At 44.7% G+C, this 21547-nt stretch overlaps 1 protein-coding gene across 3 annotated transcripts in view; it reads left to right on the top strand.

The window, feature by feature from the left end:
• The first annotated feature begins 9744 nt into the window (after positions 1-9744).
• The window catches only part of ATP13A2 (ATPase cation transporting 13A2), a 38785-nt gene continuing 26982 nt past the window's right edge, over positions 9745-21547 (top strand). For 2 of the 3 annotated variants that reach the window (XM_036745218.1, XM_036745217.1), the window contains exon 1: positions 9745-9920. In XM_036745218.1, the coding sequence (XP_036601113.1) occupies positions 9886-9920 (35 nt within the window). In that variant the 5' untranslated portion in view covers positions 9745-9885. The remainder of the gene's footprint in view (positions 9921-21547) is intronic. The other variant, XM_036745219.1, reaches the window with a different exon arrangement.

Raw genomic sequence — 21547 nt, 5'->3', positions numbered from 1 at the left:
CAATTTCCTCATCTTTAAAACGGGTATAATAATATCCATCTCCCAAGGTGGTCGTGAGGCTCAAATGAGATAATAATTGTAAGGTGCTTAGCACAGTGGCAGGCACACAGTAGGTGGTATATGTAAATGTTAGCTGTTATTACTTAGCACACAGTAGGTGGTATATGTAAATGTTAGCTGTTATTACTTAGCAAGATAAGATAGTCATTCACTCACTGGTCTACTTACGGCCTTTTGAAATGAGAGGACTTGCTGGAGATTCTGGAGGAAGTGAATTACAGGACGGTCAATAAGAGAGGAAAGTGACCTTAAAGGTCATCATTTTATAGATTAGAAAAGGAACACGAACACGAGATTAAATGAAATTGACTGAGGTCAGACAAGCTTCCAGCATTAGAGGAGGGGGGGGGGAGGGAAGGAAGGAAGGGAGGGAGGAAAGGAAGGAGGGAAGGAAGGAAGGAAGAGAGGGAGGAAGGGAAGGAAGGAAGGAAGGGAGGGAGGGAGGAAGGGAAGAAGGGAAGAAAGGAAGGGAGGGAGGAAGGGAAGAAGGGAAGGAAGGGAGGAAGGAAGGAAGGAAGGAAGGAAGGAAGGAAGGAAGGGAGTGACGAAGGAAGGAAAGAAGGGAGGGAGGAAGGAAAGGATAAAGGAAGAAAGGAAGGAAGGAAGGGAGGGAAGGAAGGAAGGAAGGAAGGAAGGAAGGAAGGAAGGAAGGAAGGGAGGGAGGGAGGGAGGAAGGAGGAAGGAAGGAAGGGAGGGAGGAAGGAAGGAAGGAAGGAAGGAAGGAAGGAAGGAAGGAAGGAAGGAAGGAAGGAAGGAAGGAAGGAAGGAAGGAAGGGAAGGAAGGCATTGGGAGACCCTGGCCCTTTCAGGCTAAAGTGTTTTCTGGTTCTCACTTTGAAAGTGAGGTAAAGCCTGTTCAGTGAATAGGCCTTTTGAAGAAGTTAATCAAGGGATGGCCCCTTGAATCAAAACTCAAAAAAAAAAAAAATCCCAACTGGGAGGGGAAGACCCTCAGGGTTCCTGGCCAAAAGAGAAACAGTTACTATTTGGTATTTACATTCACTCTGTGCTAGGAGGGCAGGGACCTATTGTCCAATCTATGAGCTCCAGAGTGAATTGGGTTTAAGGCTTGGTTTTTGAGGAAGAAATCTAGCAGTAAACCTAAAGTTAAGGAGCCATCGAAATGCAGCAGAGGCAGAGGCAGAGGCAGGGGCAGAGGCAGGGGCAGGGGCAGGGGCAGGGGCAGGGGGCAGAGGCAAAGGCAGAAGCAGGGGCAGGGGCAGGGGCAGGGGCAGGGGCAGGGGCAGGGGCAGGGGCAGGGGGCAGAGGCAAAGGCAGAAGCAGAGGCAGAGAAAAGACCATATCCTTAAAGGGCCAGGGTCTCCCAATGGCTCCTGGGCCATCTCCAGTCTTCCTAGTGAATATCAGGCCACTGGACCCAGGTGGCTCTGGAGGAGAAGGTGAGACTGGTGACCTTGCACAGCTCTCCCTCAAATCCGAGTCAACTACAAGTCATTTTGATGGGGTGCTTGTGCTTGGATCCTAATTCTAACATATTTCTCCTTAGCCTTTGCCTGGGTGCCTGTGCCTGTGCCTGTGGCAGAATTCCAATTTCAGAACACATCTAGTTCTCAAACATATTCTTTCCCAGGCAACCTCTCTAGCTAAAGGGCAGTGTGCCCCAAAATTATCTCTGCTTCTTCCTCAGTAAGCAGCTATGCCCAATTATAGATTGATTCAAGATGCTGATAACTGACTATACACTGAGTCTAACATGTATCCTAGACATAGTCAAATGTATACTCCCTTACATTAATCTTGTTTAACAAGACATGTGATGGAATCCACCTGGATATTCCCAGTCAGCTGTGAACTTTTGGTGATTTACTGACATTTCACAGTCAAAACCACACCCCCGAGTAGCCCCACTTTGTGCTATTTCCCAGTGAACTTTGGGTAAGATACCTGCATAGTAGATACAAAAAGTGCATGTTCCTTTAAGAACTGACCAACCCTTCATCACGCCCTGACCACTCCCTAATCCCACTCCAACACACCTAATTGATAGGTTTCATCCCTAAGTCTTGTACTTAAACTTGCCCTGCAGCCCTGCAGCCCCTAAGAACTCTTGCCCGCTTTATTTACGTAAAGTGTAATAAATGTTTGCCTCCTTGACTTAAAGAATGCTTGGGTCCACAAATTCATTCCAGGTGGCCCTGCCTTGGGAATTTTGGTTTGGGATTTCTGCATCTCTGGGTTCATTTCTCCCTCTACAATGTCATCATCTCCCTGATGTCATAGGCCTCTTCGAGAACGAAGGACAAACATAACCTGTGAGTAGTGCCTCTGTGCTTGTGCCTCTGCCCCTGCCCTTCCCAGTTTGATTTTTTTTTTTGAGTTTTGATTAAAGGGGCCATCCCTTGATTAACTTCTTCTAGAAGCCTATTCACTGAATGAGCGTTGCCTCACTCAAAGTGTTCAATCCATCTATCTAGAGGGAGGTTGAAGGGCAAGGTTTTCTCTTTGCCTAGAAAAGTAATCAATGTTAAAATCTGCCTTCAGCTTCTGATTGTTCACTCCTAATGTCATCTGTTCCTGGGCTCCCTAATGCTTGGGGTAGGAAATAAGTGCTATTTAATCGTTCATACGTTCATGTACTCACTCAATCGCTATTTCTTAAGCATTTGCTAAGCATGGCCATGGTTAAAGGGGACTTCAGAGGGAGCTCGATAGAGGTTAGCAAAACTTTGTTGCTTCTCACAAGGGGAGAACAGATACCAGCAGGGAACAGCCTCTAGGTTGGGCCTCCATCTCCACACTCAGATTGAAGGGCCAAACTTCTAGGAAGTTTGTTGTCCATAGGACCGTGATCAGGACCAGCAAAGTTATTGGATAAAATGCTGGCCCTGGCATCTGGGGGACTTGAGTTCAAATTCTATTTCAGACACTTACTATCTGTGTGACCCTGGATAACTCACTTTACCCTGTTTGCCTCAGTTTCCTCAATTGCAAAATGAGCTAGAGAAGGAAATGGCAAACCACTCCACTATCTCTGCCGAGAAAACCCTAAATGGGGTCATGAAGAGTCAGACACAACAGAATAATTTTCTACATTGCCCAATAAGGAGTGAGGAATGGGGGCAGGAAGTATGTAGGGAACTTAACTCTAATTGTGCTGTCTTGCTGCAAGCTTGAGGGGAGGAAGTATGATAATGCTCAGGCACTGGGACATACAGGGGGACTGGGGCTATACACATCAAACTGGTTTTCACTGGCTCAAATGTCTTGAAGGAAGCTAAGAATTCTAATGTTGCAACCTTTGGGAGCCCGGTCACCCTCACACTAGGGCATTAGCAGCAATTAGACATGTGAAAAAGTCCTACATTTGTTGTCCTGTCGTAGGCACAAACAGGGTTGGCAAAGACAGCCTGACACAGATACCCCAGCCTTCCAGATTCCATTGAATTATGAATATTTGTTGTGTATCTGTGTGTGATCTCGTGTTGTACACGTCAGTGGTTTGCATCAAAGTGTTGCATTTGTTTGGTGTTTATATGGAATGGATACAGGTCCATGTGATACATGTAGGTGTGTCTGGGAGTGTGTCCTGCTCACTAGACCTCTGACATTTTGTATCTTACTGAGTGTTACCCTGTTGTATCTCTTTGGGGGGAGTGGCGTCTGTGCTGTAGATGTTGTCTGATGCTGTAGAGAAGTCAACAAGCATTTATTAAGCACCTACTGTGTATGTCAGGGACTATACTAAGTGCTAGGGAGACAAAGAAAGGCAAAGGACAGTCCCTGCTCTCAAGGAGCTCACAGTACAATGGGGGAGACAACATGTAAACAGCAAGCTACGGACATTAAATTGGAGTTAATCAAGAGAAGGAAGGCACTAGAATGAACAGAGAAATGGAAAGGCATACTGCAGAGGGTGATATTTTAGCCGAGACTTAGCATAGAGCTTGACACATAGTAGGAGCTTAATAAATGTTTATTGACCTACCTGAAGGAAGTCAAGAAAGCCAAGATTCGGAGATGAGGAGGCAGAACATTCCAGGCATAGTGGACATTCAGAGAACATGCCTGAAGCTGAGAGATGGAGGGTCTTATGTGCCCGACATTGGAGAGGCCAGGGCAGTATTACTGGATCACAGAGTATATTAGGAGGAATAAGGTGTAAGAAGACTGGAGAGGTAGGAAGTGCTTTAAAAGACATACAGAAAATTTTATATTTGATCCTGGAGATGATAAGGATCTTCTTTGAAGTTTATTTAATAGAGGGGTAGGTGACATGGCCAGACTTTCATTTTAGGAAAATCACTTTGGCAACTGCACTGAAAATGGACTGCAGTGGTGAGAGACTTGTGGCAGGCAGACCCACCTGCAGGTCCAGGTGTGAGGAGGTGAGGGCCTGCATGGGGAGAGGGTGGGGGATGGCAGGGTCAGAGGAGAGAAAGGAGAGTATTTGAAAACTATCTGTGAAGGTAGAATCCACAGAACTTGGCAACAGATTAGATGGGGGAGAGGGAGGAGAGAGTGAAGTATAAAGGATGACACCTAGATTGTGAGCCTGGGTGATTGAGCCCTTGACAAGAACAGGGAAGTTAGGAAGAAGCTGAGAAATGGGGTGGGGGTGGGATGATAATGAGTTCAGTTTTAGGCATGTTAAATTTGTAATTGTTGCTGTTTGTCCTTTATTCTTGGCAACAGGAAGGTGATGTCATGACCTGCAATCAGCCTCACTTCATCCTCCAGAGCCATCTGGGTCCAGTGGCAAGATATAGATCAGGACAACTGGAGATGGTCCAGGATGCAGTGGGAGACCTTGGCCTTTTTAAGCTAACTTCTTTAACAGGTCTCAGTTTGTCTGAGGCAAGCCGATTCAGTGATTAAGGCTAGGTAAGAAATGAGGCAAAGAATGGCCTCTTTTACCTAGTCAAAAAAAATAAATAAATCTGGGAGGGGAAGGCCCTCAAAGTTTCTGGCCAAAACAAAGCATTTGCTGTTTACCCTCATTCTGAACCATCACAGCCCAAACAATAACCAAATGAGGCTTGGGCTTATTGTTGGCCAATCAATGAGAGCCAGAGTAATTTGGGTTTAAGGCATGGTCCTCAAAAAAGAAATCAAGCACTACTGTTCCTAATGTCATCCTTCAAAAAGGCCATTGTCACTTTCCCACTTGGGGAACATGAGGGGGCAGATTATTATTGTGGTGGTTCCATTATGGTTTCAAATAAGATTCACTTTTTACTGTACCCAGACCTGTGAGCTCATTAATGAATTCTCAGAGGAACTTTCTGTACCTATGCTTCTCAGTGCCTGCTCTATAATATCTAGTCTTGGATAGTTACTGGGTTACTGAGAAAGGCCCGTACTCTATCTAATATGCAACACTTAACAATGAGAATAGATTATAAATGGTGGTAAGACCAACAGAAAATGATGACTAAACAGGATTTCAAGAAGTATGGGAAGATATGTTGGATGCACAATGATAAAACAAAACAACAGACACATTAACTGTGACATCGTAAATGAGACAACCTTAAAAGACAGCAAAATAGATTTTTAAAAGGGACAATATTGCTAGTAACTTTTTAAAGTTAAAACATACTCTTTCTTTCTGCTAACAAATGGCAAGCTCCCACAGTGGAAGTTTTCAGTCACTATCGGTCACAATTACCTTTTTACAGGCCTTTTTGCTTCATGAACTTCACTGATTGTATACTGTGTGATTTGGAGGGGGAGATAGAATGTAATTGTGAATAAGTTGGGATTTGTATATTGTGTAGGTAGAAAATTTATCAGTAAAGCAATAGATGACAATGGCAGATTAAAAAAAAATCAAGCCTGTAAACTCCAAGGTACCTTGTGAGGTTTCAGTGATCAAAATTTATATTCCTTTGGGCAGAGCACCTGCAGGTAAGGGTATGATTCTCTGTGTGGACAGAGTGAGAAGATGGGGGTGAGTGAGATGAATGACAGTCTCCCATTTAGGGAAAAGAGGATACTTAATAATTTAGCTTCCATAATGCCTGAACTGTATCTTTAAGTTTAAGAATTAAACTCCCCCTTTTCCCTCCGCTTAAACTTGCACATACACCACATATATCCACATCCTGCATACACATAGGGTAAATACCACCTGTAGCTGCTGTCTGTTAGTTTGAGGTTAAGGTATTAGATTAAGAATCTTTCTTTGTTTCAAGGATGTGAGGCCAACAACCCCCTTGGATGGGGATGGAGGTCCAGAAGGGGGGGGTGGCTTTTGGGGGCTTCTTAGAATTGTTATGCAAGGGGGCTTTTGGTGGGGGGGGCCTTTAAGAGGTATATAAACTGACTGTCTGCCTTCTGAAACTTGCCTCCCCACCCCAGGTTTCTCTGGAGTGGGCGATGCCCAATTCTTGCTCGAGACTTGCAAATAAAGCCTCTCTGTCTTTACTATGAGAAACTTTTGATTGTTATTTCATTTTTGGGGATTTTTGTCTCACACAGGGGGAAGGCGGAAGGGAGGAAGGAAAAAAAGAAATGAGGAAGGAAAGGAGGAAGGGAGGAAGGAAGAAAAGTAATAAGGAAGTGTGTGGGACAAAAGACCACTGGCTCAAGTAAAAAAAAACAGAGATGTCTCGGTTTCTCAAGGTAGAAAAAAAAACAGAAGCTTTATTTGATCAAGTCTCAAGAATTGGGCATCTCTCACTACCAGGGCGGAGATAGCAGTGAAGAGAGGCAAGGGGGAGAAGGCAAGCAAGGGGACATACATCCTTGTACAAACAATTCTAAGAAATCCCACCCCAGAGGCTGGACCCCTATGCTCACAATCTAACCAGGAATAAGTTTTACCCAATACCAGCACAGAAACTACAGAATTACCTTATAGGGAAACTTTAATGTTAAGATGGCAGTTTGTAAGTAGGCTAGGGGAGGGGGGGAGGGGAATATCACCTGATTTCCCCGAAATCATATGATTTACAGGAAAACGAAACTTAGGCCTGGTGAGGTTGACATCCTAACTAAATATGTACCATCTCTATTTGAATATTGCCTTGCATGAGTTATTCATAGGGAAGCTTTCACAATCTTGTATTCTATTCACTGCTGAGGTGACATCTATAAATCTAAAGAAGAAGGGGGGAGAAAGACATTCCTAAAGGCTAAATAATCAGATTCCCACAGACTCAAATTTATCCCATTTCCCTTTTCTCTAAATATTGATTCTCAAACATTTAAGATATAAATACATACATACATATATATATATATATAATATATATATTTACACATACACATATACCCTGTGAAGTCTTCACACTTTATTCTCTCACTACCTCTCACAGAAGGAAAGGAGGAAGGAAGGAAGAAAGAAAAGAAATAAAGAAGGAAGGCAGTGTGAGAAATGTGGTTTTGGGGATCACTGGACTTCCCCAAATTGTGAGAACACCCAGCTTTGGGAATCATTGGACTTCCTAGGCAGGTCCAAAGTCCTGAGGAAGAACCCTGTAATAATTCCTAGGGAAGGCTATACAGATCACAGGACTCCCAGAAGAAGACCAAGTGGTAGCCACCCCTTAATCTGTGGGGATCACAGGGCCTCCTAGGGGTCAGATCCTAAGGAAGACCCCAGTGATGGCCCCTTAGGGCAGTGGTAAGATCACAGGGCCAGAAGTCCCAAGTGATATTCCCTTAAGAAGGCTGTGCAAACTACAGGATTTCCCAAGGGAATCCAGAGTGATAGCCCTCTTAATACCACAGTGGGGGTCACAGAATACACCAAGACAAAATCCAGAAGTAAGCCTGGTAAGCTTCTATTGTCCGTTGCTTCTCTTCACTTGACCTTAGGAAGATCCATGTGATATACCCATTCTCAACCAAAACACTCAAAACCAGAGTGGGCAAAGGAAGGCATTTATATCATGTTTCTCAAGAGAGCAGGTATAGTGCTCCCTAGAACACTCATACCAATATAGCTGCAGGAGCAGGGGTAACCATTCCCTCCACTCCTGCTAGAGTCATGGCTAGTTTATAGTCTTTGTTTTTTACATAGTTTTCCTAGGTTATACAGTTTATACAGGTAGGATAATAAGGACACAGAAGCAAAAGTGAAGTTAATTAGATTTTCCTTGTCTTAGTTCAGGATTAAACTATATTCTTTTACTTCCCCTACTTTCCCTCTTTAACATATGCAAATTATGCAAATCAATAGGCCTGGATTCCTGACCAAGACTAGACCCTAGATAAGCTTGAACTGGTTCAAGTGTGTTTGGCCTCTCTAATTCCCCAGGCTGCCTTCTCAAAAAGCATGCGCATGCGTACAAGCCTCTGACCTCTCACCTGACCGACCTTGAGGCCTGGTCTCTGCTAAAGCTGGGGTGGGGGAGGGCGGGGAAGCACACCTTTAGTTCTGTGGAAACAAAACTCCTCTTCCCATTTCTTACAGGAGGAAGGAAGGAAGGAAGGAAAGAAGGAAGGACATGTTAAATTTAAGATGTCTATGGGATATCCAGTTGGAGATGTCCAAAAGGCAGTTGGAGATGCAAGACTGGAGGTCAGAAGAGAGGTTAAAGCTGGATAAATAGATATGTGAATCATCTGCATAGAGATCATATTTGAATCCATGGCAGCTAATGAGATCGCCAAGGTAATAGCATGGAGGGAAAAGAGAAAATTGCTGTTATCTCTAGATGTGGTCAGGTCTTTGAGAGTGAGAACTGTCTCTTGCCTTTCTTTGTATCCACAGAGCTCAGTACCATGCCTGGCACACAACAGATGTTTAAATACTTGTTGACTGACTGACTGATGTCTCAAGATCATAGATTTAAAGCTGGAAAGGAATTTAGAAGTTATCTAGGCCAACCCCTTCATTTTACCAAAGAGGAAATTGATGTAGAGAGACAGAGTGAATTTGTTTATGCACTCTCCCCCATCTCTCTGTCTCTCTCTGTCTCTCTGTCTCTCTCTCTCTCTCTCTCTCTCACACACACACACACACACACACACACACACACACACACAGCGCTACTAGAAGTGTGACAAAATTTGTAGAGCTCTGGGCTAGGAGTCAGGAAGACCTAAGTTCAAATCCTGCCCCAGACAATTACTATCTGTGTGACCCTGGCCAAATCACTTAACCTCTCAGAGTCTCAGTTTCCTGGTAAAAGGGTGGGGGGTTGTATTCCAAGACCTTTAAACTTTCTTCCAGCTCTCTCTAGAATCCTCAATTTAGTGACAAAATCTGGATTGGAACCTAGGTTTTCTCTCTCTCGGAATCCAGCAGTGCACCCTGTGTTGGCTGTGGTTTCATCAGTGTGTCTTGCACTGAGCATGAGTGGGTGCTGTGCTTGTGTTTTGTGCGTTGTCTGTTGTCAACTGTGTTGTGTTGCACTTCTGAACTTGTGTTGCTATTGGTGTGTTACCTTTTGTGTCTGTTGGCTGTTGTGTCACATGTGGTTTTGTCTGTTGTGTGTAGTGCTGTACCTCTGTGTGTTGTGCTTGTCTTTCGTGTCCTTATGTGTGCATCGTGTGTTGTGTTGCGCCTCTGTTCTCTGTGTGTTTTTGCTTCGGGTGTGACCCCCTGTCTCTGCGATAACCTCTCTGGGCTTCTCTCCCTGTGCCTGGAGGTGTGCCTGTGTATGTGCTGCGCTTCCACGTCCCCTCCCCGCCCGGCCCGGACAGAACTACAACTCCCAGCAGCTCCCGCGGCCGCCCGCGGGGAAGACGTGGAGGATCCTTGGGACCAGACCCGACCATACCTCTGCCGGTTGGGCGCTGTGGTTGCAGATGCGGCAGCGGCAGCGGCAGGGGCAGCAGAATCCCGGGTAGCGGGGGCTGCAGCATCGCCCCGGGTCTCTGCACGGCTTGGCGGCGGGCCGGGGCTCTGGGGCGATGGGCAGCGGGTGGAGCCGGCGGGACTCGCGCAGGTGAGCAAGGACGAGCCAACCCTCTTCCCCCTCCCCGGAGGAGGGGGGCTCAGTGCATCCTCCTGACACCCCGGGGTGGAATGTGGGGATACCTCGGGGCGGGGCCTAATGAGGAGAGGACGGATGTCCTAGAAAATATGAGGATCTCTAAGCGCGGGGCCAGGGCAGAGCCAGAGTGTTCCTGGGGAGGGGCGGGGCGGGGGGCTTTCATGCTGGGTAAAAATGTCCACCTTTGGGAGCCAAAATTTGAATTTGGGGGAGGGGAGGGTAGGCTTGTGTCCAAAGGAGGATCCCAAAGCACTCCAAGAAGGGAACGTCCTCTTGGCCCCATTCATAAGGTGAGGAAGTTGGCACGGGAAAGAGCTGTCAGTCAGTAAGCATTTATTAATCCGTGGCTATGTGTCAGGCACTCTGGGACTCACTAGAGATACAAAGAAAGGAAAAAGACGTCCGGATCTCAAGGAATTCAGTTTAATAGGGGAGACGATATTCAAACAACCGCACAAGCAAACCTATGGCCGATAATATTGCAGATAATGAATATTGTATGGTTTACTCTTGTCCCTTTCTCCAGGCTAGGAGCTAGATCACCTGGGTTCTGTCCACAGGGGGCTTGAGGTCGGGCAAGTCAGCCTGAGCCCCACTCCCTTAACCTTTCCCAAAAAGTATAACTAACCCCTGCCTGCCCCTTTGGCCTGAAGGAGCCTCCAGAGGGGTCATGCAGCACTCTCAGCCCCAGAGGCTTGTCAGCTTTCTTCTCCCCCCTACCCCCCAGTATCTCCCACAGGGGTGGGGCTCACAGCTGGAGAAAACCTCAGTTTAGCTTCCCACCTCTGTACCCTGCCCATGGAGTCAGATATGTGGTAGCCCATTAGGGTGCGGTCCCCCCATGACTTCCTTTGAAGATCAGAGCCTTTTTCCTTCTTTCATACCTCCCTTTGTGGACTGGGAGTGGAGGGCCAAACAGCCCAGGATGCTCGGGCCAGAATCCACACCTTTCACCAGCTTCCTGTTCCAGAATTGAAAGTCCCCTCCTGTCTATTGTAACCCACCTGTTGTAAGAGGCCATCGCCTGTTCTCTTAATTACAGAGCACTCATTTGCCAGTCTCTGTTCAGTAACTTAAAGCACTTTGCCCAGAATTTCCCCATCTCCTCTCATCTGCTCATCTCCCCACCTCTGGACTGAGATGTTAGGTTTCTCCGAAGCTAGAAGAACCAAAGGCTATATCTCCTTCCCCCAACTTCCCCCAACCAGCTCCATAGCAGTGTGTGTCCAGAGACTCTCCCTGCCAAGGGCCTAATGCTGTGTCCAGGGGGAGGTTCAGTGATTACCCCATCAGCAGATTCTCCAGGCCAGACCATGAGGCCTTGTGTGAGGACCCAGGCTCCCCAGGAACGATTTTCTGTGGGTCTGTGCTCCCAAGACCAGTGCGTGCCCTCTCATCCCATCAGGTTTTCCCTGGACATGGGCTCCACTGGCTTTCCAGGGCAATCCCTTCCTGCCTGATGCAAGGGTTTTCAGCATCTCAGCGGCGAGTCCGGCTGGAAGGTGAAAGGGAAGAGTGTCTAGAGGCTGGACCTGAGCCAGGTCATCTAGAAGGGGTAGGGAGGAGAGAGGAGGAAATGGAGAGGTTCCTGAATAGCTTTGACTCTGACATTCTGCCCTTTCTTAAAGCTCCCCGCTGGCAAAATGAGGATGAAAATAGCCACTGAAAATGCATAAGATAAGATAATGCATGTGAACTGCTGGGGAAGTGAGTCATTCTTTTTTGGACTGGACCTGTGATTTCATTGGGGCAGGAAATTCCAGATCAGGAAACACCCTTTCCCAAGCTTGCTCTGCAGCTTACCACCTCTCCAGGTTGCCTACCTCTTAGAGGGATGAAGCCACGTGCCCAGCCCTGGGGTTAGGATGAAAGGTCATTGTCCTTAGGTTCACCAAAAGCATCCTCAGTACAGCTCCCACAGCAGCATCAGGCAGGACCCTTTTCCATGTGACTCATCTGGGCTGGGGCTCCCTGTTTTGAAAGCTCTTCCGCAAAGGGAGCTTGGAGATGATGAGTATCAGGGATAGTGACATGGAGTAAAAACATTGCTCCTGTGTTTTTATGAATCAGTGTTCCATCTTGGCAGTTGTGGGCAGCAGTTCGATCTGTGGTGATGGTATATTTCCAGGACAATTTGGTTGAGTTCTCAGGAGATCTTTTGAAGTCAATACTTGTAGTGTGGGGTCTTATCAGTCCGTGAAAGAAAGTGAGCTGCTGAGGTGGAATTCTGGTCACCCAGACGTGACTTTCCACTAATAGATGCTAAACTTTCTCATCTAATCCCTTTTCTAAATGACTTTGCACATCTCAGCTGTCCTTTACCTGTGAGGCCATTTAATCTAATCATCCCATTTTGTTTTGGGGGAAAGCAGAGGCCCTTTGAGGCCTCCACCTGAGAGGCCATTTAATCTAATCATCCCCTTTTATTTTGGGGGGAAGCAGAAGCCCTTAGAGGCTATTTAATCTAGTCATCCCATTTTATTTTAGGGGAAACAGATCCTTAGAAGACATGTAATCTTTTCATCTTATAAAGGGGGAAGTTAAAACCATCTAATCTAATCCTCTCATTTTATAGGGGACAGGGAACATAAAGCCATCAAACTGAGTCACGGAGATACAGGAGTTCTGTGAGGAGAGGGCCTGCCTCCCTCATCATCCCTGGAGCTCCCTTATTTCTGTGTAAGGAGGAAGCCTTTCTTTGCCACTGCCCACTGTGCCAGCCTCAGTGATATGTGCCTCAAGGAGCTTTCATTCTATCTAGGGGAGACAACATGTATGCATACAAGTATATATACAAAGTTGTTAGAAAGGTAGTTTGGGAAGGAGGTCCCCATCCTTAGAGGATCAGGAATTGGAGCAGAACTTTGAAAGAAACTAGGCATTCTCAGTGACCTAGTTGAGGAGGGAAGGCATACCAGGTATGGAAACAGCCCGTGCAAATGTATGGTGGTGGTAGAGATGTCATGTCTGAGGAACAGTAAGGACAGTGTGTGAACAGCAGTTTTTATAACAGACCCAGAAAAGTAGGCTGAAACCAGATTGGGAAAGACAATAAATACCAATGAAGAGTTTCTTTGATCCTAGAGGTGATGGGAGTTTATGTATAAATGTGCTCATCTCTAGGTAGGGAATGTGTCCTGGGCAGCATCCAGGTAACACCGGACAATTTGGGGCAGCGAGGTGGTGCTATAGAAAGAGTACCCGCATTGGAGTTAGGAGGATCTGAGTTCAAATCCAGCTTCAGACATTAAGCAGGTGACCTTGGGCAAGTCACTTAACCCCAATTGCTCCCACAAAATAATGATAATATGCATTTGCTAAGTACCTACGATGTATCAGGAACCTGGAATCATCATAATATTTTTATTCAATCAACAAGCATTTTAAACGTACTTACTATGTGCCAGGTACTTCTGTGTGATGGAGATACAAATACAAAGAACAAAACACTCTGTACTGGAAAGGAGTTAATGGGGGAGATGACAGATACCTTTGTATTACAGTAGATAGAGCATTTTTTAAATTTCAGTTTTATTTTCAGTTTTGAATTTTCTCCCTCCTCAACCCACTGAAAAAACAAGAAAAGCAAAACCTGTCACAAATATGTGTGGTTATGCAAAACAAATTGCTGCATTAGCCATGTCCAAAAACAAAGAAAAAGAGAAGAAAATATGCTTCAGTCCACACTCTTGAGTTCATCACTTCTCTATCTCACGTGCTTCCTCGTGAGTCCTCTGGAATTGTGGTTGGTCATTGCATTTGATCAGTTACTAAGTCTTTCAACATCGATTATTGTTACAACATTGCTGGTTATTGTTACAATATTGCTAATACTGTATAAATTGTTCTCTTGGTTTACTCACTTCATTTTGCATCAGTTCATATTAATCTTCTCAGTTTTTTTCTGAAAAGATCCCCTTCATTTCTTATAGGATGATAATATTCCACCATGTTAATATGCACTTGTTCAGCCATTCCCCAATTGATGGGCACCCCTCAGTTTCCTATTCTTTGCTACCACAAAAAAAGGCTGCTATAAATATTTGAGTATGTAATGGTTCCTTTTCCTCCTTCTTTGGTCTCTTGGTGGTATAGACCTAGCAGCAGCATTGCTAGGTAAAAGTGTATCTACAGTTTAATTGTATGGATGTTGTATGTATGTTTAAAGTGTGTGTGCAGTTTATGCTTTGAGGCATAGTTCCAAGCTGATTTTTAGAATGATTGAATTAGTTCACAGCTCCACCAATAGTGCTCTAAAGTCACTGTTTTCTCATAATGCACATTCATCATTTTTTTTTTGTCACCTTGGCCAATCTGATGGGTATGAGGTGGTATCTCAGAGTTGTTTTAATTTGCATATTATTGATTTAGAGCAATCTTTTTCAGGTGGCTATTGATAACTTTTATTTCTTCCTCTGAAAACTGCCAGTTCATATCCTTTGACCATTTAGCAATTGGAGAATGGCTCTCAGTCTTATAGATTTGGCTCTGTTCCCTATATATTTGAGATATAAGGCCTTTATCAGGAAAACTTATTACAGTGTTTTTCCTACCAGTCGTCTACTTGTCTTCTAATATTAGCTGCATGGTTTTGTTTGCACAAAAACTTCAATTTAATTTAATCAAAATTGTCTATTTGGCCTCCTGTAAATCTCCCTATCCTTTATTTGGCCATGAACTCTTCCAATATCTATAGATCTGACAGGTAATTTCTCCCATGCTTCCCGAATTTGCTTACAACGTCACCCTTTGTATCTAAATCATGTGCCTGTTTTGAGCTTATCTTGACATATGGTATGAAATCTCCATCTGTACCAGGGTAGGGAACCTTCGGCCATGAGGCCACGTGTGGCCCTCTAGATCCTCAAGTGCTGCCCTTTGACTGAATTCAAACTTCACAGAACAAATCCCCTTAATAAAAGGATTTGTTCTGTAAAACTTGGACTCTGTCAAAAGGCCACACCCGAGGACCTAGAGGGCCGCATATGGCCTTGAGACCGCAGGTTCTTCTGGCAAACAGCTTTCTGGTTTTCCCGGCAATTCTTGCCCCAGTGGCTGGGATCCTTGGCTTTATCAACTACTAGGCTATTATGCTCGTTTGCTTCTGTATATTGAGTACCTCATCTGTTCCACTGATCAGCCTCTCGGTTTCTTACTCAGTACCAAATTGGTTTGCTGATTTGTGTTATAGTCTGAGATCTGGTACTACAAGGTTCCTTCCTTCCCAATTTTTGTTTTCACTTATTTCCTTGTTTTTCTTGATCTTACGTTGTTTCTTTTTTTTTTTTTTGCTTTTTGGCAGGGCAGTTGGGGTTAAGTGACTTACCCAAGGTCACACAGCTAGTACATGTGTCAAGTGTCTGAGGCCGCATTTGAACTCAGGTCCTCCTGACTCCAGGTCTGGTGCTCTACTCACTGCGCCACCTAGCTGCCCTTATCTTAGGTTGTTTCAGATGAATTTTGTTATTTTTTTTTTCTAGCTCTGTAATCCTTTGGTGGTTTGCTTGGTAGGCACCGGATAAGTAAATTTAGGTAATTTGTCTTTTTTTAATTTTAAGAAGTATAGAAGAGTCAAAATAAAACTTTCCACACAGGAAAACCATGCCTTATGTCAAAAAACAAAAACCAGAAGAAGAAATCTAGCCACAGTACCAGTTTAGAGGGAGGGCCAGTGTGGCAATATTTATAACTTCAACTTAAAAGGAGTATTCTTTAAATCTCTGCATCCTTATAGATCAAAATATTAAGGAAAAATTTGTAATATGGAGAAAATGGATATGGTCCTCTTCTAAAATTACTTTTGAGATTTAAAAAAATGTAGCCACGTTTGTAAGATTTCTCTAGGTTAGGTGCAACATAATTAACACATTTCTGTGGTGCAGTGGATAGGGTGCCACCCTGGAGTCAGGAGGACCTGTTCAAATATGTTCAAGTTCAAATATGGCCTCAGACACTTACTAGTTGTATGACCCTGGTTAAGTCACTTAACCCTGTTTACCTCAGTTTCCTCATTTGCAAAATGAGCTGAAGAAGGAAATGACAAACCACTCCAGTGCATCCGCTAAGAAAATCCCAAATGGGTCATGAACAGTCGCACATGACAAGCAACTCAACAACTACAAAGTTCCTAGGTGTGTCTCAGCACATAGATTCCTGAGTATTTTATAGTGTATAGTTATTTCCAGTGGAATTTTTCCTTCTCTTTCTGCTAGATTTTGTGGGTGACATATAGAAGTACAGAGGATTTATGTGGCTTTATTGACATCCTGCAACTTTGCTGAAATCATTGTTTAATTAAATTTTTAGTTGACTCTAGGGTTCTCTAAGTCAACCATCATTATCTGCCCAAAGTGGTAGTTTTGTTCCTTCTTTGCCAATGCTTGTTCCTTCCCAGACAGAGATTTATTAAGTGCTTTCCAGGTGCTCTGCTAAGTTCTGGGGATATAAATACTTGTAGATAAGACAGTCCCTGCTCTAAAGCAGCCAAGTGTAGGGGTTACACAGACAGACCAGAGCATGGGGCTGAGATCTCTGTGAAGTGGCCTAGATGCTTGCTTCCGAGCAAACGAAGGTAAAAGATTGCACCTGTCAGAACCTAGTGTCCTAGGGGTGGGCACCGGAGTTCTGGTAGGGGAGAGATGGTGCTGCAGGTTGGCAGGGCTGGGAGTGAAAATAAAGAGAATAAGTAGAAGTAGTTAAATACCAGGTAGCTGGTGGGGAGGAGGGAGGGAGAGGCCAGAAAAGATTTCACCTGGAAGCATCTTGAAAGAAGAGACAGATTCTGAGGCAGAAGTAAAGAGGGAGTGCATTCTAGGCACGAGGGATGGCCAGTGCAAAAGCATGGACTGTGTGTGTGTGTGTCTGTCCAGTTTGGCTGGGTTGTAGAGTATGGTATGACAGTAAGAGTAATGTTCGGTGAGGCTGGAAAGGTAGGTTGGGATTAGGTTGTAAAGTGCTTTAAAAGCTAAACGGAAGAATTTATATTTTATACTTCAGGCAATAAGGAACCATGAGAGTTTGTTCAGTAGGGGAGTGACACGGTCAGTTCTGTACTTTGGCAACTGGGTGGAGGATGGATTGGAGAAGCAGAGGAATGTGAGTTAAGAGACCCCTTGGGGGAGGGGGGGCTGCCATAGTCCAGGCAAGAGGTGATAAGGGCCTGAACCAAGGCAGTAGTGGTATGAGTGAAGAGAAGGGAGTTTGATATGAGATGTGAGCATAGAAACATCAGGGTTTGGCAGCTGTTTTGTATGTGGGGTAAAATAGAATGACTTATATACCTGGACAGCTGGAAGGGTGGTGGTGCCTTTGACTGAAACAGGGAAGTCTGACAGAGTCGGGGGGAAATATTCAATACTTAGTGTATTTAAGAATTAAGCAATAATTAGATAATAAGTTATAGAAAATCATCCCATAAGTAATGAATTAATTGCTAAATCAATTTATTTGGTTATTAATCGATTATTTGTATTTAATCATTTAGTGTATTTAATAATTAATTGATGAATAATAAGTCATCCAATAATGAATTAATCTGTAATTAAATTAAATCACTTTAGTCACCGATCAGTAATTTTTAATTAAGCATCATTAACAGTAAGCTCACATTTCATTTGCACTTTCTATGGTTTTCAAGCTCCACCTTTCACTTTTCAGGATCTTTTCAAGGTATTTTATCATGCCTTGGATAATGAGAGAGGGAGTGTGTTCTAACACCCTCCTTTGCCCCCCGCCCCAAACACACACACACACACACACACACACACACACACACACACACACAGGGGGAGCTGGCAGAACAGGCAGGGATCACAGATGTGGGCCTTCAGAGAGGGATCCTCCTTGGCCCTGGAGTCCAGGGCCTTACCTCAAGGGGTGTCAATGGGGACATTTCATAAGCTCCATATTTCAGCCAAATTGGCCTCCTCTCTGTTCTCTGTTGACATACAGTTTCCAGGCTAGGGGAGTAGAGATAAAATACTAGCAAATGATACAGGAATACAGGAATGATAAGAAGGCTGGAAGAGCCATTTCTCCTTTCTGAGCTCCGTCTGCCTCACCAGCTGATTGAAAGTACTTTTTGTAAATTGGAAAGAGTTTCCCTAAGTGGGAACTCTTGCCAACATCTGGGTTTTCTGTGTTTCACTAGTCAAAACTACTTCAGTTTGGAATCCTAAGCCATATCTCAGCCATGATTGTGCCCAGAAGGGGCACATAATAGCTGTGTATTGGGGGGGGGGGTCTTATCTCCTGAAGAAAACAACCCACCGATTGGGAAGAGGGATAGCTTCAGTCCTCAAGGCAAGGGGCTGGGGGGAAAGAGAGATGGAGGGAGGGAGTGACCACTGCCAGGGAACCCCTCACTCTCCCAGTTCTGGGGAAAAAAGACAGCGCCTGCTCTTAGCAAACCATAAATCTGATGGCTTGATTGGTGGGAGAGGCACTGGCCCAGGGACTGATGGGATGAAGAAGACAGTCTCTGCCCTCAGAGAGCCCTCAGTCTGATGGGTAAGACAGGATGCTTTCTCAAACTGCGTTGTTTTATGTGTACAGAACACAAGTATTCACTAAATTTCTATAAAGGGGTGAACAGAGCCAGGTTGAGGGGTGAGAGGAAGGGGGAAAGTCCACCATGATAACCGACAACAGAAAGAAGGCAGAACTACTCAATTCCATTTTCTCTGCAAAGGAGAATGAATGACCTTGGCACTGGAAATGACAAACCAGGAATGAGAATTGGGTTGTTGATGCCCAAAATAAGTAAGAGCCCCATAGCTGCCTGTGATAAATTGAAGTCACCAGGTCCAAGCAGCTCTACCCTGTATATGGAATGAACTGGCCGATGAGATTGCTGAGCCAGGGCAAGTGCTGTTTGAGAGCTTATGGAAAGTGGGAAGAAGAACCCAAGGATTAGGGAACGGCAAATGTTGCCCCAGTTTTCAAAAAAGGGAAGTGATCAGACTGTAAATTATTCTTCAGTGAGTTTTTCTTCCCATTCCTGGAAAAATTCTCAAAGGGATCATGAAAATAACAGGTGGTAAACAATTGAAAAGAGATGCAAACAATGACCAGAAAGCCAGCGTGGCTTCACCAAGAACAGGTTGTGCCGGACTGACCTCATTTTTTTCTTTGCAAGGGTTACCAAATTAGTAGTTGAGAGGAAAATGGTGTGGATGTAGTTTACCTAGACGTGAATTTATTTAAAAAATAAAATAGCTCATTCTGTTCTTGTGGAGAGGGTGGAGAGATGTGGATTAGATGGGTTCAGAAATGATTGGGTTACCAGTTCAATGTCATTGTGGCAGGAGGTCTCCAGTAGAGTGTTCCAGGGATCTGTGCTTGGCCCTGAGCTGCCTAGCATTTTTTTTTATCTGTGACATGAATAAAGGCAAAAATGGCAGATTCATCAAATCTAAAGATTGACCCAGAGCTGGGAGAAACAAAAAAAAATCTCCACAAGCTAGAGAGCATTTGGCTGAATCTAATAAAGAAAAAAACTAGTAGAGATAAATGTAAAGTCTTCATCTGGGTCCAAATAGAAAGTCAACCAATGGGAAGGCACATGTCATTCTGGGGGTGTTAGTAGACTAGCTCAGTGTGATGTGGCAGCCACAATAGCTTGTACAATCCTGGGCTCCATGAAGGAAGGTACAGCTTCCAGAAATTGGAGGTGTTCATCCTACTGGACTCTACCCTCCTTAGACCTCCCCTGTGGTCAGTTCTGGGTGCCACAGTTTAGGAAGGCCATTATAAGCTGGCAGCCAGGATGGTGAAGGGCCTTGGGTCCATGTCCTTTGGGAAGCAGTGGTAGGAACTAGGAGTGTTTAGCCTAGAGAAGAGAAGATGGCCAGGTTCAGGTATTTAAAGTGCTGCCATGTGGAAAGGGAGAAGACTTGTTCTATTTGGCTCCAGGGTTAAGGTCCCAGAGTAATGGGTAGATGGTAGAAAGAGACAGACTGAGGCTAGATGTCAGAAAAATCTTCCTGATAATGCGAGCTGTCCCAGAGTAGAGTGGCATTTGTCAAGAGGTAGTGGGTTCTCCCCTTCTTGGATGTCTTAAAGAGGCTCACTTGCTGGGTCTGTTAGATTGGGGATTCTTTTCCTGTGTGGGTTAAACTAGATGGCTGTTTGCCCTGCCAACTTTCAGTCCGTGATGGGGGGAAGGGAGGTTGTTGGCTCTTCCTTCCCACAAATGCTGAAGGGCTTGGGAGGAGGGACTGGTAAACAGTCATGGTTGGCATGCTCTGCCTTTCCTGGGTGACATGGCCATCTCCCTGGCTCCCCTGGCACTGTGTGAAAAGGGGCCCTATTACCCAGCTCAATGGGAGCATGTCCCTCCAGCATTCTCAGAGTACTGGGGCTGGGAGGGGCCATCTGAGTGCAACTTCAGAGCCCAGGGAAACCCAACTGGATCTTTTGCTATTTATAGGGCTATATATGGGGGTTGGTTTGGTTGGGTTGTAGCCCCATAGTTTGGAGATTCGATCTGAGGGAGAACCTTAGCCAATCGATCAACAACCATTTATCTTAAACACCTACTATGTGCTAAGACAGGGCTGTCCAAAATGCAGACCGCAAGTGCAGATTTATGCGGCCTACAAGCATAGAAGTCTACATAAATGCTTTAGTAAACAAAGCCCAGCTACTGAGCTCTCTCTAAAATGGCAAATCATAATATATTGTCTATTGTTTCAATAAAAACCTAAGGTTGGACAGCCCTGTGCTAAGAGACCCAAGATACCATGTGAGTTACAAAGAGATACAAAGACAAAGAAAGAAACAATCTCAACTGCCCAGAAGATAAGGACAGATATAAGCATTTTTATAATAAATATAAACCATTACAAAGTAGTTAAATAAGGGTAGTTTAAGAGGGGCACTTATTAGCTGTTGATCCTGAGCAAGTCACTTAAGCTGTTTGCCTCGGTTTCCTCATCTGTAAAGTGAGGACACCAACACCTAATGTTCAGGGTTATTGGGAGGATCAGAAGAGATACTATTTGTAAAGGCCCTTAGCATAGTGCCCAGCTCATAGTAGGCACTTAATAAATGCTTCCTTTCTCCTTCCTTTCCACTGGATGGGCCTCTCTCTTCAAGTACTTGAAGACAAAAGTTAAGGGCCATTTGTCCTTCTCCCCTTCAGGGAAGGAAGGTTTCATGAAAGGGGGTGGGATTTTCGCTGAATCCTGAAAGATGAAATCACCTTGGCCCAGCAGTCCCAGATAATTAAATTACCTGGGTTTGAGGTGTCCTCCTGGAGAAGGTTGTCTGGTTGTTGAGTGTGGTCTTGGCTCTGGGCAGGCATTGGTCTGATGAGGCTGGATTCAGAATCCCCATGCCTCAGGTACTAGCTATATCTCCCTAGAGACATCTCTAGCCTCGATATCTATAAAACGGGCAGCTTAAGACTGGCCAGGCCTTACAGCATTGTTGTTACAACATAATAGGGCTTGTTGCTCCAAAATAAAAAGAGCTATAATTCTCAGGTCTCTTCTGAATGTCTCTCTGTTCATCATAAACCTGTGGCTTTGGGCGTACCAGGAGGGAGTCATCCAGACAGCCCTGGTCTGGGAATCTGG

Source organism: Trichosurus vulpecula, chromosome 2 (genome assembly GCF_011100635.1).
Source record: "Trichosurus vulpecula isolate mTriVul1 chromosome 2, mTriVul1.pri, whole genome shotgun sequence".
Classification (NCBI taxonomy): domain Eukaryota; kingdom Metazoa; phylum Chordata; class Mammalia; order Diprotodontia; family Phalangeridae; genus Trichosurus; species Trichosurus vulpecula.
The sequence above is the reverse complement of the archived record's forward strand: the minus strand, read 5'-3'. Positions and strand labels throughout refer to the sequence as shown.